Source organism: Pimephales promelas, chromosome 21 (assembly GCF_988280905.1).
Source record: "Pimephales promelas chromosome 21, fPimPro1.hap1.1, whole genome shotgun sequence".
NCBI classification, from domain to species: Eukaryota; Metazoa; Chordata; class Actinopteri; order Cypriniformes; family Leuciscidae; genus Pimephales; species Pimephales promelas.
In genome coordinates, this window is record NC_142789.1 from 16,478,612 (window position 1) to 16,493,302 (window position 14,691).

Sequence of the window (14,691 nt, forward strand, 5' to 3'; positions counted from 1 at the left end):
GATTTGAACGACGTGTTCTGGCAGGGAGGTTTGTGGTAGAAGGCCAGTGGTGAGAAAGTCCCCTCTCACGTCATAGAGGATTTGACTTGCAAAATGAGAGACGTTGCTAAGTTGCACTCTCAAATAAACAATTACTTCCACATCAGGTGAATGCCATGTTCCTCACTTCCTTTCCGAATCAGGAAGTCTCAATACGGCATTGAAGCACATAACATGTAAGCGAATTGAGGTTTAAGTCTCAGCTGGCGCAGGCCGGCGAATTCAATGAGAGGGACATCAGGTTTTACCAGTGTCTTTGGAGCCAAACAACATTTAGTTACCACTTCAAATTTGCTCATGATTAATTCAGGAGTGAAATCATGTTAGGCAAGTTACATCATCATTCAAAGATCCCAGATGCAGCAGACATGAACGCTGCATGCGTCTGATAGCTCCGCTGATGATTGGAGGAAAAGTTACACGGTTTAAGCTTAAAAGCACTCTGTTTCCTGTCCCATCCAGGCCAATGGTTGGCGTCTCCAGGGAGAAGGAGTACTTTGAATGTTATTTTTAGGATCAGAGAGCTCATTTGCTTTTCCCAAGGTGAACAGCGAAGCCCATCTGATCCAGACGACGGTCCTTCACGTGTCAGGCTGTGACTTGGTGTCAGACAAACACATGCAGGAAAAATATACTGACTGCTGACATATATGAGAAAGGGAAAGTGTGATTTAAAAGGGACTTTCAATACCTGGAAACATATTTACAAATAAAAAGTTACAGAATGATTCATCGAGTTAATAATTTTGGTACAGGCCAATGACTGCCACTTTTTCATATACAAATACCCATACTGCAGCCTTGCAGATAAGGATGCCAATCCAATACCGGTAATTGTTTTTTCTTTGATCAGTTTTGAATATCTATTCCCCATTAACTTGCCACCCTGTTCTTCGTTATAAATAACAAGAACAAAAACAAAAAACAAAACAGAAAACATATAATAGCCTACACATAGAATATTAGAGTTTAGTTCACTAATATCCTAGTGTTATGCTAAATATAGGCCTATATATTAATCTTGCTCATGTTATATAATATTGTATTGTTAATATATATTATAAATAATATTGTTAACTAGGGTATAGCAAATGTAGGCTACATAATTCCAGTGAAAATCTTAAATCCAATAACAATTTGGTAAAAATGGCTGCTCTTACTGTTACATCTAAAATGTCAACGTTTTTAAAATCTTAGACATAGATATGAATGAGCATGATACATGAAAAATAGACATGATAGGCAGGCCGAACCTGATTAACAAGGATTCATGGGATGAAACATTCAATTTCTACCGACACTTAACCGACAAAACTTGTTGTGCTAGAGTGTAAGCAAGGAACAATCCCTCTATATAAACAGCAAGTCCTAAACATAACAAAGACAAAAACTACGTTTGAAAATCTTTAATGATTTATGGCCAAGGCCCAGTACTTTGATTTTGGATTTGTTATCAAAATTCATTTTATATGCTGATTGTAGTCTTAAATACTGTCCAGGTGCGATTATTTATACATGTTTATGCTTGTATTTATTTATTACCGGCACTTGGACAATTTATAATGTGAGAGACGTTTAATCAAGAGTTTACAGAAATCGGCACAGCATAGGTTCGTATTAATTATTTCTTGGGCGGGCTTTAGGACCTGGTGACGGGCGCAGAGAGGATTCCCTTCAAGAGGCCGAAGGGAAATAGTGCGCATGCGCGCACGTTACCCTCGCTCCATCCCTGGTCGCGAGCAGGCAGAACAGGGCAGGAGAAATGTATCAAAACAGACGTCAACGCTGTACCTGTTTAAAGGAGCCGTGAACTAGGGGGAAACGCTCACCAACACAGCCTTTGCGCCAAGGAAAGCTGCGGGAATTGTACTTTGAAGTATTTTAGAATATACTAAACTAAGCGTAAGACTTAAAGAAGTGTAGTTAAAGAGGTTTATGAAATTAAAACACAAGCAGCTGAGCGCAACCAAGAGGATTAAAGGGGGAGTTAAGAAGATGAGGAAAACAATACAGACTAATTAGGGAAGCGGTCGGACCGGGAATTTCTTTTAGTGAACAGCCGGACAATGGCTTGATTTTGTTTTGTTTTTTCTTTCTTTTTTTATGGGCTGCGAGGAAACTGCATTCATGACCGAGGAGACGGATAAGAAACTTTACCGCGTGTGCGAGGGATATTTCATTCTATGAAACTATTTCGTTTTTCTCGTCTGTCAGCGGTTCCACTTGTTTCTGGACGGATTTGATTGATTCATCATGTCCAAAGTGGTACAGAAAAAGAACCACTGGACCACCAAAGTTAACGAGTGCACGGTTTCTAAGGACGCCCGTGGCGAGCTGAACGTGCAGCTGCTCGGCGGTGCGGAGAATGGGGAGTTCGCTTATATCGGACACGTTAACGGGAATGCCGTACAGTACAGAAATGGGAAAGTGTCCGAGGGGGAATTAGTTCTGGAAGTGGAGACGCTCTCTGTCTCTGGATTGCCTCTATATGATGTGCTGACAGTGATCAAGAACTGCAAGGGACCTATTAGGTTGAAAACTGTGAGGCAAGGTAAGAAGAGTGCTTTGATCTCCCTTTTGTTTTTTCCATGTGATTCATTTCCTGTAAACAAATCATCAAGGAATCAACCAATCAAAGAATTGCTTTCCAATAACCAATGGGTTTATTTATTTTTTTGAAACCATTCTAAATGACTACACTGCAACAATAACAATCTTGGTTGTTGATAAAATTCACTGGCCTCTTCCAGTTTATTTATGGGTCGATTAAAATGACTTGGTTGTGTCTCCCTAGGAAAGCCCTGAGCTGCAGCAGTTGTAGTAGAAGTGTTTTTATTTATTTATTTATTTATGCCATTACATTTATGCATTTTGCAAATTTTTTTTCAATTTTGTTTTCGACTTTATGTAGCCTAAAGAATCTCTATTATTAAGCATTGTGAAACTTTTTGCCCCATTTTAAGTTGAAATAACTTAAAAAATAACCACAGAAGGCCAGATAATGGTGAACACCCTTTGTAGCACGACTCATTAAATAAAGTCACATGTGATACAGTTCTTCACATTTCTAAGCCAATTCGTTGTTTTTTGCACTTGAGTCCTTTATGAGGAGTTGATGAGTGAACCGTAATTCCCAGGTAAAGAGACTACAGACTGTCTATTGTGCTGAAGCGGTGGTGACTCCCCACAGGGTTCTGCCTCATCACATGGTTTGAGTTATGCTTCTGCCTATTTCACCAAATGACTTCAGACAATATCAGGAAACCAGCCAATCAACTCGGACTGCATTCCCAGAGCACCACTGGGCCAGGCTCCAGCTCTCTCTCTCTCTCTCTCTCTCTCTCTCTCTCTCTCTCTCTCTCTCTCTCTCTCTCTCTCTCTCTCTCTCTCTCTCTCTCTCATACACTTTCTCCTCATATACATTCTGGTGTTGAGTTTCACTGTTTATAATCTATCATGCTGTCTGTGAATTCTTTGTTGTATCCAGCCTTAATTATGAAAATGTTTTTGGCAACAAATGCCATCTGTGTTTCTGTGAGTTTGTGAGCAAAAATTCATTTTTTTTTGTCTCAACAAGCCGATGATCTCAAACTCTCCCATTCTTCAGACTTGTAGGATGAATAATTGATATGAAATGCATTAAGCTGAGCTTGAAGTGCATTTCTTGTGGACCAAGAGACTCTTGTTCATGTAAGCACCTGTTGGTCTTCACGTGGCCTTGTTCATTTGTGTGAGACGTTATTAAATGCAGCGTCTAATCATGAGCACACGGCCCATCTATAACCTTCGGCACAGTTAATGCAGCGCACAACAAATTCACTCATTAATCTTCATTGATTTTTACATTATGACTCTCAGTCCTGTGGTGACCTCACTAACGGCCTGTGCCCCGACAGCTCTCTCTGGAGGTAATATGTAATAGGAATACCTTTCAATGCTTTTGTATTGATTGATGGAACAAGCCTCTTCAGCTGAGAAAATATCAGCGGCGTTGAGTTGAAAGTTACATGGGGTGGCAGTTATGGACGTCTTAAAGTGGGGAAAATGTAAAAAGATTCATGGGTCATTCAGCGACATGAAATTCAATTCAATGATGCATGTTTTGCTATTTTGAATTAAAATATTTGAAACGGTTTTGTCAGCCGAATTAAAGTTACAAGGCAAGGTTAGTTCAGTTTGTAAAATATCATGTAGTGTGGCTTCCCAAAAACAGTGCCATTTTTCAAATTGTGAAATGTTTTAAAAAGTATATTTTGAAACTTTTGAAAATATTAGGGATTTTTCCGATACCAATGGCCGGTAATTCTTAATATTTGAAAGCTGATATATTGCAGATAAATTTAAACCCAAATTTTTAAATAACTTTTCAGAGCATTACAAAAACAAAAGTCTCACCTTTAAAAGCCATGTCCCAAGCACACAATTATAATGTTCTCTCATTATAATTTTATATAGCTTATATGACAGACTTGTATTTTAATTTTTTTGAATCTGAAGCATCTCAGCTGAAGGAAATAATTATTTATCGGCTTTAATATAACGGCCAAATTTTCTTATCGGACCCATAGCAATAACATTAAAATCAAACATAATTGGACCGATTATGCTGGAAAAAATTTGGAAAAGAAAATCGAAAAAAAAATTCTTTTTTTTTTTTTAAATGGTGAACAGTGATCATTTGAAGCATCTCAGCTGAAGGAAATAATTATTTATCGGCTTTACTATATCGGCCAAATTTTCTTATTGGACCGAAAGCGATAAAGTCGAACATAATCGGACCGCTTATGTTGGAAAAAAAACACACAAAAAAATCGGAAAAAAATTCATTTTTTTGAAGTGGTGAACAGTGATCATCTGAAGCATCTCAGCTGAAGGAAATAATTATTTATCGGCTTTACTATATTGGCCAAATTTTCTTATTGGACAGATAGCGATAACATTAAAATCAAACAATCGGACCAATTATGTTGAAAAAAATCAGTAAAGAAAATCTGAAAAAAAAAAAAAATTTTTTTTTGAAATGGTGAACAGTGATCATCTGAACATCTCAGCTGAACGAAACAATTATTTATTGGTTTTAATATATCGGCCAAATTTTCTTATCGGATCGCAATAACATTAAAATTAAACATAATTGAACCGATTTTGTTGGAAAAATAATCGGAAAAGAAAATCTGAAAAAATGTTTTTATTTTTTTTTAATGGTGAACCGTGATCCTCTGAAGCATCTCAGCTGAAGGAAATAATTATTTATCTTTAATATATCGGCCAAATTTTCTTAACAGGCCGTTAGCGATAACATTAAAATTGAACATAATTGGCCGATACCCTATAAATCGTGCAACCCTAGAATATGTTAAAATCTGTTATTTTGATGGTTATACCACATGACAATTTTTAGAGTAAAATTTAAAAACTGAAAATATTAGTATCATTGATTAGTATCATGAATACAAAATGGTACATTTAAAAGAATAGTCTATGTATTTTAAATGATGCACATCTTAATCACATCTTAATAAATGTATTCTAGGGTTGCACGATATATCGGCATCATATCGGTATCGACTGATTATGTTCAATTTTAGTGTTATCGCTATCGGTCCGATAAGAAAATTTGGCCGATATATTAATCGGCTGATACCGATATGATGCCGATAAATCGTACAACCCTAGAATATATTTATTAAGATGTGTTATTTTGATGGTTATACCAGACATTTTTTTGGGTCATTTTTGAAACTGAAAATAGTATTATCATTTTTGAGGCCAAATGAATCAAACATGAATAGAAAATAGAACATTTAAAAGAATAGTCTATGTATTTTAAATGATATTTTCAAATCAAAAGATTCTTCTTTTTTTTTTTTTGGTTAAACTCTTTCATGCCAAGTTTTTAATCGCGCTGCAAATGCAAATACAATGTCCATCCAGACTCCAGATGGACCGTTGACTTGTTGTTATTATGATGCATTTCACAGTAGGACAATTTCTCCTGTATCAGATTTCTCCCATGTCTGCGCTCATTGTAAACAAATGCTGATCCTGGATCTGAGCTGCTTTCTGAAGGGGAGAATGACACACTGCTCTACATCCCTCTGTCTGGGTGCTTCTGTGTGGGATTTGACATCGAGCTGGATTAGGCAATGACTGGGGAGAAAATGCATGTGTGTGTAATGTGTTTAGCATGTTCAGAGCCTCGGTTTGCACAGGGATCATGCTAATACCCTGAACCATTAGAAAGGGGACTGTGAAATGCCATTAAGCCACTGGTCAAGGGGTTACAAGCATGAAGTTATTTAATATCTGGATCACATCAGGCTGTCAAGGCTGTGCCCTTACGTTCCGCAACCATTTTTATTGTTTACACAGTCAAATATCAGTCCTGATGCTTTTCACATATATCAAACACAATTCCATTTCATATATACATATTGTCGTTTTTTATATGGCCGGCTGATAGATTTACGGCAGTGTAAATTAGCTGAAGGGAGGGTGGAGGCCTCAGTGGGTAGATTTCATGTGGAAGTGTTTATTTCCTTTTCCTGAGTTCAGTTTAAACATCTGTGTTCTTCAGGAGAAAGAGAGGAACCCACTCTGCTTCCTATCGCAGTCGGTAAGCCGGAACAACTTAAAACAATAAGGACAGCTAGCCATTCTTTCAGTGCTTCAAAAAGAGGAAGGGACAATAAAGGAGCGAATGAATAACCAAATGATCTCAACCGCTTGTTCATGCATCCACATATGGTTATGCAAAAGCAATTTGTGTACATTACGAGTAAGGCAGGGTTGCCTAATCCTGTTCCTGGGGATCTACCTTCCTGCAAACCTGATCAAACACAACTGAAACAGTACAGGTCGTGCCATTAGTGAGGATTTTAACTCAGGAAGGGGTTTTTGTGTTTCTTAGAGAGACTAAGACCCTGGACAAGGAGTTGGACACCATGCTTGGATAGGAAAGGACCACTTTTCTTGATGTTGTGGAGCACAAATCTTTATGACCGACCAAGTGTCTTTTTTTTTTTGTTGCTATGTGCTCGGTGAGATTTATCTGAGATCTCCCCTCTGCTCTCAGACTCACGAAACTGTTGCTTTCTTGCTTGCTGTTTGAAAAGCTGACCCACATTGTGTGATGCATGACATGAAGCAAATTGTGTTGTTAATTGTGACTTTCTCAGAATTGTGACTTTATTTCATGCAAGTCTGACAGTTTCATTACATTTTTACATTATATCACACAATTCCTACTTAAAGCTGCAGTTTGTAGTTTTTTTTGGGTTAAATATTATCCAAAATGCATATTTTAGAAAATACATAACCAGCCAGTGTTCAAAACGATCTGCTTGCCTTAGCTGTTTTTAATTCCAGTGGTACTGGTGGATTTCCGCGGGAGATTCGAGCATGTCTTTGCGTCATTACGTCACATCTGTACACATAAAGAAGAGTATCGGTTAGTAGGCTATATTGCGTGTGAGGATGTTGGAGGTGGAGATTTATAGGCTTTTCTCACAGCACTTGATAAAATTAAACTTATCAATTTTATGGCGGGTCCAGAAAGGTTCAAACGACAATCACCAGTGACAGCAGATTCACCCGCTGTAAAATGTAATAGACTTTGTTCGGACTTCAGAGTGGCTACAGAAAAAAAAAAGAGATTGACAACCGGACCTATGCGAAAACAAGGATACATATCGGAAGGACATTACATGTAGTCACGCAATGCAGACGTTGTTAACATTAACAATTTGAGAACACCGTATAGCCTACACTGTTAGACCTTACCAGGTTTTTTTACAGTAAAATACTGTAAAAATGCACTAAAACCAATAAGTTGTATTTTTTAGTTAACTTGAGTTTTAGTGCATTTTTACAGTAAATTACTGGCAACAGTGTTGTAAAAATGCACTAAAACTAATAAGTTGTATTTTTTAGTTAACTTGAGTTTTAGTGCATTTTTACAGTAAATTACTGGCAACAGTGTTGCCAGTAAATTACTGGCAACAGTGTTGCCAGTATTTTACTGTAAAAAACCTGGTAAGGTCTAACAGTGCATGTATAATTTGCACGGTTTTGCGTGATATGATAACTTTTAAGCGATTGTTAGATTTAATTGGCGCGATTTACAGCAATGTTAGAACCAGTACAAAAATGGATGTTTCTTACTAGTTCAGATGACATTTTCCTATGAAAATTCTTATGTTGGTCATACTTCCAAAAAACAAAAATCCATGATGGACACTCCCAGTGCGGTGACTGACAGCTACACACTCTCCTCAAACATTGTGTTCATCCGCGCTGTGCCGTAGTACAGCTAGTTAGTTGATAATTCCGCGAATGACTGCAATTGCAGATTTCGAACAGAGATGGCGACAAATAGGAAAAACTTCAGACTGCAGCTTTAATTTTTTTTCACATTTTTCATAGAATTGCATTTTTTTTTTTTACGATATATGACTTTACATTTTTACAATATTACAATAATTTTGACTCTTTAATTCTGTAATGCAGTGTAGTTTTGTCGTAGTTAACTTTATTTTAGAGCTGTGCAAAAATTAATTGCGATTAATCGCATCCAAAATAAAAGTGTGTGTTTACATAATTTATTTTTGTGTGCTGTATATAATTATTTTGTATATATAAATACACGCACATGCATGTATATATTTAAGAAAATGTGTTATTCATATATAAAATATTTATATTTATATAATTTAGATTATGTATGTATATATATATATATATATATATACAGAATTTAAAATAATAAAATAATTCTTAAATATATACATGCATGCATAGGTATTTATATATACAAAATAATTAGAAACAGCACACACAAATATATTATGTAAACACAGACTTTTATTTTGGATGCGATTAATCGCAATTCATTTTTGCACAGCCCTACTTTATTTCTTTATATCTTGCAATTGGCTGTTATCTCACAATTACAGCTTTTTGTCTCACAATTGGGACTTTATATCTCATCTCAAAACTATTTGTGAAAACTATATATATTTTTCTCACATCTGTATCTTTATGTCTTTACATTTCACAGGTGACACTAAGTTTTTTTTTTCTGTTGTACGTGCGTGTGAGTGTTGGAGGTTATAGTGACTACTTCCATTCATCTGAAGCCCCGGTTACCAAAGCAATGAGCAAACATTTAGCTGAATGTCAGATACTTGGGGCTGGTGTGTGTGCTCAGTGATGTGTCAACAGCTTACCTGTCTCAATAGAGGTTTCTGGGGAAAGTTTGGGGTGGCTCTTAGATAAAACTCTTTCGTCTTTGTTTTGTCTGTCACATTTCTCAAGATATCACATTTACATACTCAAACATACTGATTCAAGACAAATTAAACCCTATGAAATCTTATATCTTTTTTTCTCTCAATCTTATGTTATCTGGTCTCTTTCTCTGAATGTTGTTTTTTCTTTCAGTTTAATCTGATTTTAAATATAACTTTTCTTTATTGTAGCTTCTCTTAAAGCTTTTGTCACCTTTCAGCATTGTCAGTGATGCTGGCCCCACATGTTTCACAACTTCACGGTCAAGGCACTCAGCAAGCCATGCAAGTTTGTGCTTATGAAAGATTATTATTATTTTTTTTTTTTTTTGCTCCAATTTTCCATTAGGGAGGCACTTAATTGTCACACTCAGTCTCTAGTCGACCAGCGAATATCAATTAGTCAGACAAGAACTGAAAGAAAGTGAAAGGTAAGTGTGTGGTGAGTGATGGCTGTTAGAACAACAACTCTTTTGCTGAATGGCTGAATAAATTGGGATCATGTCGGTTGTTAATCTGGGAATCAAAAGTTTAGTTACTGGAGATGGATTTTTCTCCATCTCTGGTCCTGTTTGCTTGAGCTTGAATGGACACATGCACAAAAAATTATGCCAAAATACACATCTCGGCAAGTATTCTCCCGGTTATGTCTCAAGTAAATAGTTAAGAAAGAAAACGGATGTGTGTCAGTATATTCGGTCCGTGCATTCGTTCTTAAAGTGACAGCAGCCTAATATTCCAGCTGTTCCAGCAATATTTTGGAGTCATCAATGTAAAAAAAAAACAACTCCATCATCTACCATGTTCGAGAGAAAAGAAGATGGTGAGGAGAGCAGAAAGTGATGACGACAGTTTGTAGGATAAGTGTGCCGCTTAAAGCAAAAGACATGTGCACCCCTGTTTATAGCTGAAATCTGGCCTATTTTAGAGTCATTATGACAAATGAAACTTGTTTAATGATGGGAATTATAAGAAATGAATGACTCCGATTCAATGAATGATTCTTTTTCTAATTTTGTGGAAGAAAGAATGCACAATGTTTGGAAAACATTTGTTATTGCATTGATTCCCAACATTCTCAACCAGACTTGGACATTGATGAAAGTTGGAAAATATATCCTTCAGATAATATTATTCTACGTGACGTCTGCAAAAGACTATGGTTAGTGCAGAGAGGCACGATTTGATGGTTTCTCCTGCAGGGAAAACATACTTGCACACATCAGATGTTCTGATCAGCCATGCATAGCCGTGCATAGCTCTGCTGTCGTTGCCCTCTTTTCTTGATGATTTTCAGAGCAGTCTCTCACACAGGCACTAAACTGAACTTAACCTCGGGATAGTCCTGACCTGGCGTGAATAGTCAATTTGTCCCTATATTCCAGAAGACAACCAATTAGTGTTTTGGGGTTCATGAACACTCATCCACTTGATTGTCTTTGTCTGGCTCAAATGTAAAGTTTTTTTTGTGAATAAAGTATTCGTGCAGTGCACATTGCATAGCATACAAGCCATATTGGCTATTGAAACTGTTAGATTTGATTGTCTGTACTATAAAGAAATGTGTACTGGAACTTTTAATCGCATACCCTGTTATATTCGGTTGGGTTATGCTTTATCATCCCTGGGTCTCTGGAGAGGTTGCCGTGTGTGTCCAGCACGATGTGTTTTTACAGCACGGTTCTGTTCAGCCAAAGCCCAGGGGTCTGAATACACAGATCTCATTAAAGAAGAGGCCTTTTCTTTCTCTGGTTCTTCTCATACGGCCTTATTACTGAAAAAGAGCATGGGGTGCTTCGCAGAGAGTTCGGAGGGGGTCAGACTAGTTCAAGAGGATTTAGACAGGCTTTTGTTGTCAACAATAGCAGACAGACAACACACTGTGCCACTCCGGTGTCCGATATGGTCGGCGGCGGCCCATGGATCCTTCTTTGGTGCCTTCTTTTATTGTGCTTTTCTTGTTGCTTTTCATGTTAGGAGTGCATGAGCTAATCACTTTGCTCTTTTCAAGTCCGTTTTCTTGCAAAATGCTTAATTCCAGAGATTTAAAATGTAAATTAATGCAACCTACATGTATGCATTGAAGGAGTAGTTCACTTTTAAAAAAAAAAACTTTTGCTGATAAATTACTCACCCCATGTCATCCAAGATATTCATGTCATTCTTTCTTCAGTCACAAAGAAATTAAGGTTTTTGATGAAAACATTCCAGGATTTTTCTCCATATAATGGACTTCAATGGGAACCAAGTGGTTCAAGGTCCAAAAGACAGATTCAGTGCAAACTGCAAACTGTTGAAAGGGCTTTAAACGATTCCAGACGATGAATAAGGGTCTTATCAAGCAAAACGATCGCCCATTTAAAAAAAAAAAACAACAACAAATTTTAAGTTTTATAAGCTCAAATGGTCGCCTTGCTCTGTTAGGGTGTGATGCGCGTTTGTGACTCTCCTGTTCAAACTCTATCATCAAAATGAACGAATGATCTTTTGCCGAGTCAACTCGTTCATTTTGTTCGCTGAATGAACCATATGACACGAAAAGGATTCGTTCATTTTGATAAATGAGTTCGAACAAGAGAGTCACGAACGCGCATCACAGAACAGAGCAAGGCGAGCATTTGAGCTTATAAGACTTAAACTTTGTTATTTATCTATCAAATGAGCGATCGTTTCGCTTGATAAGACCCTAATTCATCGTCTGAAATCGTTTAAAGCCCTTTGAACAGTTTGCACTGAAACTGTCTTTTGGACCTTGAACCGTTTGGTTCCCATTGAAGTCCATTATATGGAGAAAAATCCTGGAATGTTTTCATCAAAAACCTTAATTTCTTTTCGACTGAAGAAAGAATGACATGGATATCTTGGATGACATGGGGGTGAGTAAATTATCAGCAAAAGTTTTTTTTTAAAGTGCACTACTCCTTTAAGTTTATTTGTTCTGATTTTCTATAGACATCAGAATAGTCTTGATGCATATGAATGTCATATAGATTTCAATAGTTCCCTTTAATAATTTTTTTTTTTAAAAACTTGCTTGAAAAGGAGTTTGTTTCGGAGACAGAGACTGATGTTTGAACAGGAGGAACTTAAACAACAACCCGACCACATACACACCCACCCGTGGAAGGATGCACCCCACTTTCGGAAGGGAAAACAGATCAAGCTATTGAATTTAATAACCATGTGTTCGTATTTACAGAAGGAAGTCGGAATCGCTCCCACAACAAACCCTCCCGGAACATTCCGCCTCTGATATAAATAACCTTTTCTGTACATTTCAGTTATTAAATCAAAGAAATCTAGCTGTGATTGCTTCTTGTCAGTTATTATGATTTTAATTCATTTCTCACACAGTAACGTGCCGTTCTTGATTTCCAAACAAATCAGATCTTCAGTTTGAATTGCGAAAGCCCACATCTGCTACATTTCCAGCGTGATTCAAAACACTTGTGGTGCCGAATGTAATGACTGGAGCGTGTCGATTGTCTAAAACCGTCCTGATGCCTTTTGTTTGCATGTTTATGGTGGGACGGAGGAGGATTGTGTGTGTGTTTGACAGAACGCAGCTGTTAAGGTGAGGCTGCCATATGTTTACAGTAGGATTTTTCCTGACAGCCACTGTACAGGGCATCTGCTCTCATTGTCCCCATTTTTGTTTACCATGAAATTAGAGTGTGTGCAATCTTGTATTAATTTATGGGGTTGGATTCTATGCAGGTTTTTCCTTGTTTGTGTCTTTTATTGCTGTGTGTAAGTGTGAGAGAGAGACATTGTACCTCTTATCAACACCTTTTTAATTGCTTTCTTTCACTGTTCATTAATTAGACTTTACATGCTGTTCCGTTGTGTCTCTCATGGCTGTCTCTCTCACCATGGTAACTGAAGTCATGGTGTTGTGATTTTCAGTGGCGTTTATGTGACCGCGTGAGCAGTGCCGTCCCAATTGACAGGGTCAGAGGCACTCGCTCGCACGCACGCACGCACATGCACACATTGTCTGTTGAGATCCATCATATTCTGCCTGCAGTAAGTCAGCTGGGTAATTTCTCTCTTTTCTTTGTCATCCACTCATTGGTCCGATTTGTCATATCTTATCTGTGTTAATTTAATTTTAATTTAATTTTAAGCCTTGGCATGAGTAATTTCATACTATGTGACAGGATATATCACAATGCAGTTGTTTATAATTTGAGATCGACCGATAAAGGATTTTGAAGGCTGATACCGATACAAATATTTTGGGGTTTTAAAATCCGATATTCCGGCCGATATTTTTTTTTAAGAAATGCGCAACAAAACATTAACAGATTTCTCTAACATAGTTATTTGTAGTTATTTATGAGTTTTAAGTAAAATAATATGATGAAGCATTTTAAAAAGAAACTTGTTTCTTTTATCGTCACAACAGAACAGAGGAACATCAAAATATATTAAAGTTCTGATAAAATAATAGATAGCTATATTGCCCTATAAGCTACCTTATAATTACAATGTCAGCTTGATTATCCCTTTATCTGCACTTTTTAAATTCTTTCCATCAAGCTACATCAAACCATTTTCAATCATCAGTTGCTGCCTGCCCCGTAAAACCTACTATATAGCGATTCTAAATCCATTACAGAACGACAGTCGTTGGATTTCACACACATGTAAAAGAAAAGCTAACTTGTATGCACAAGATACGTTTGATAATTTGTCTAAATGTTCACTCCTCGCAAGTCTAACTTACATTTTACAATGCAGGGACTGTAACTAGAGATACGCTAGTTGGAAATACAGTAATCATTACTTTATTTAGGCAGAAAAAGTTCATTGTGGTTTCCAAGCTCATTAATGTCAACATTAGCGGTCTTCCACTGATGATAGTGGCATTAGCCAGCTTTGTGGTTAGCTAGTCTATGATGAGCCATAATTTAGCAATAGATAACGTCATACTGCAAATTGAAAAACATTTTTCAATATAACAGACCAAAGAGAGATGATTGAAGTGTGTTTCGTCCGTTTTTATTTTATTTTTGAAATATTCATTTATCGGCCATTATAACTGCCGATAACGATAGTTTGGAAAATGCATAATATCGGCCGATATATCGGTCTGGCTCTATTTATAATTTAAGTAACTATAACCATTTATGATATTCTGTTGAAAGGCGCAAACTAAAAAAAAAAAATAATATTTCTAAAAAATAAACATGTTTTGCAAGGAAACATCTTTTTTTTTAAACAAAGAATCAAAATGTTAATACTAATGGAATAAAATTGATATTTCTGATGCTAAATTCGTATTAGATGCATACGTTTTATTATATATTTTTAAAATGTAGGACATAAACAAATAAATAAATATACAGCAAACTGAAACAAA

General features: G+C 36.7%; 1 protein-coding gene across 2 annotated transcripts in view; it reads left to right on the plus strand.

Moving 5' to 3' along the window:
* The first annotated feature begins 1,780 nt into the window (after positions 1-1,780).
* Positions 1,781-14,691, plus strand: part of magi1b (membrane associated guanylate kinase, WW and PDZ domain containing 1b) — a 142,599-nt gene continuing 129,688 nt past the window's right edge. Inside the window, exon 1 of one of the 2 annotated variants that reach the window (XM_039673294.2) lies at positions 1,781-2,590. In XM_039673294.2, coding sequence (XP_039529228.1) covers positions 2,293-2,590 — 298 coding nt within the window. In that variant the 5' untranslated portion in view covers positions 1,781-2,292. The remainder of the gene's footprint in view (positions 2,591-14,691) is intronic. The other variant, XM_039673299.2, reaches the window with a different exon arrangement.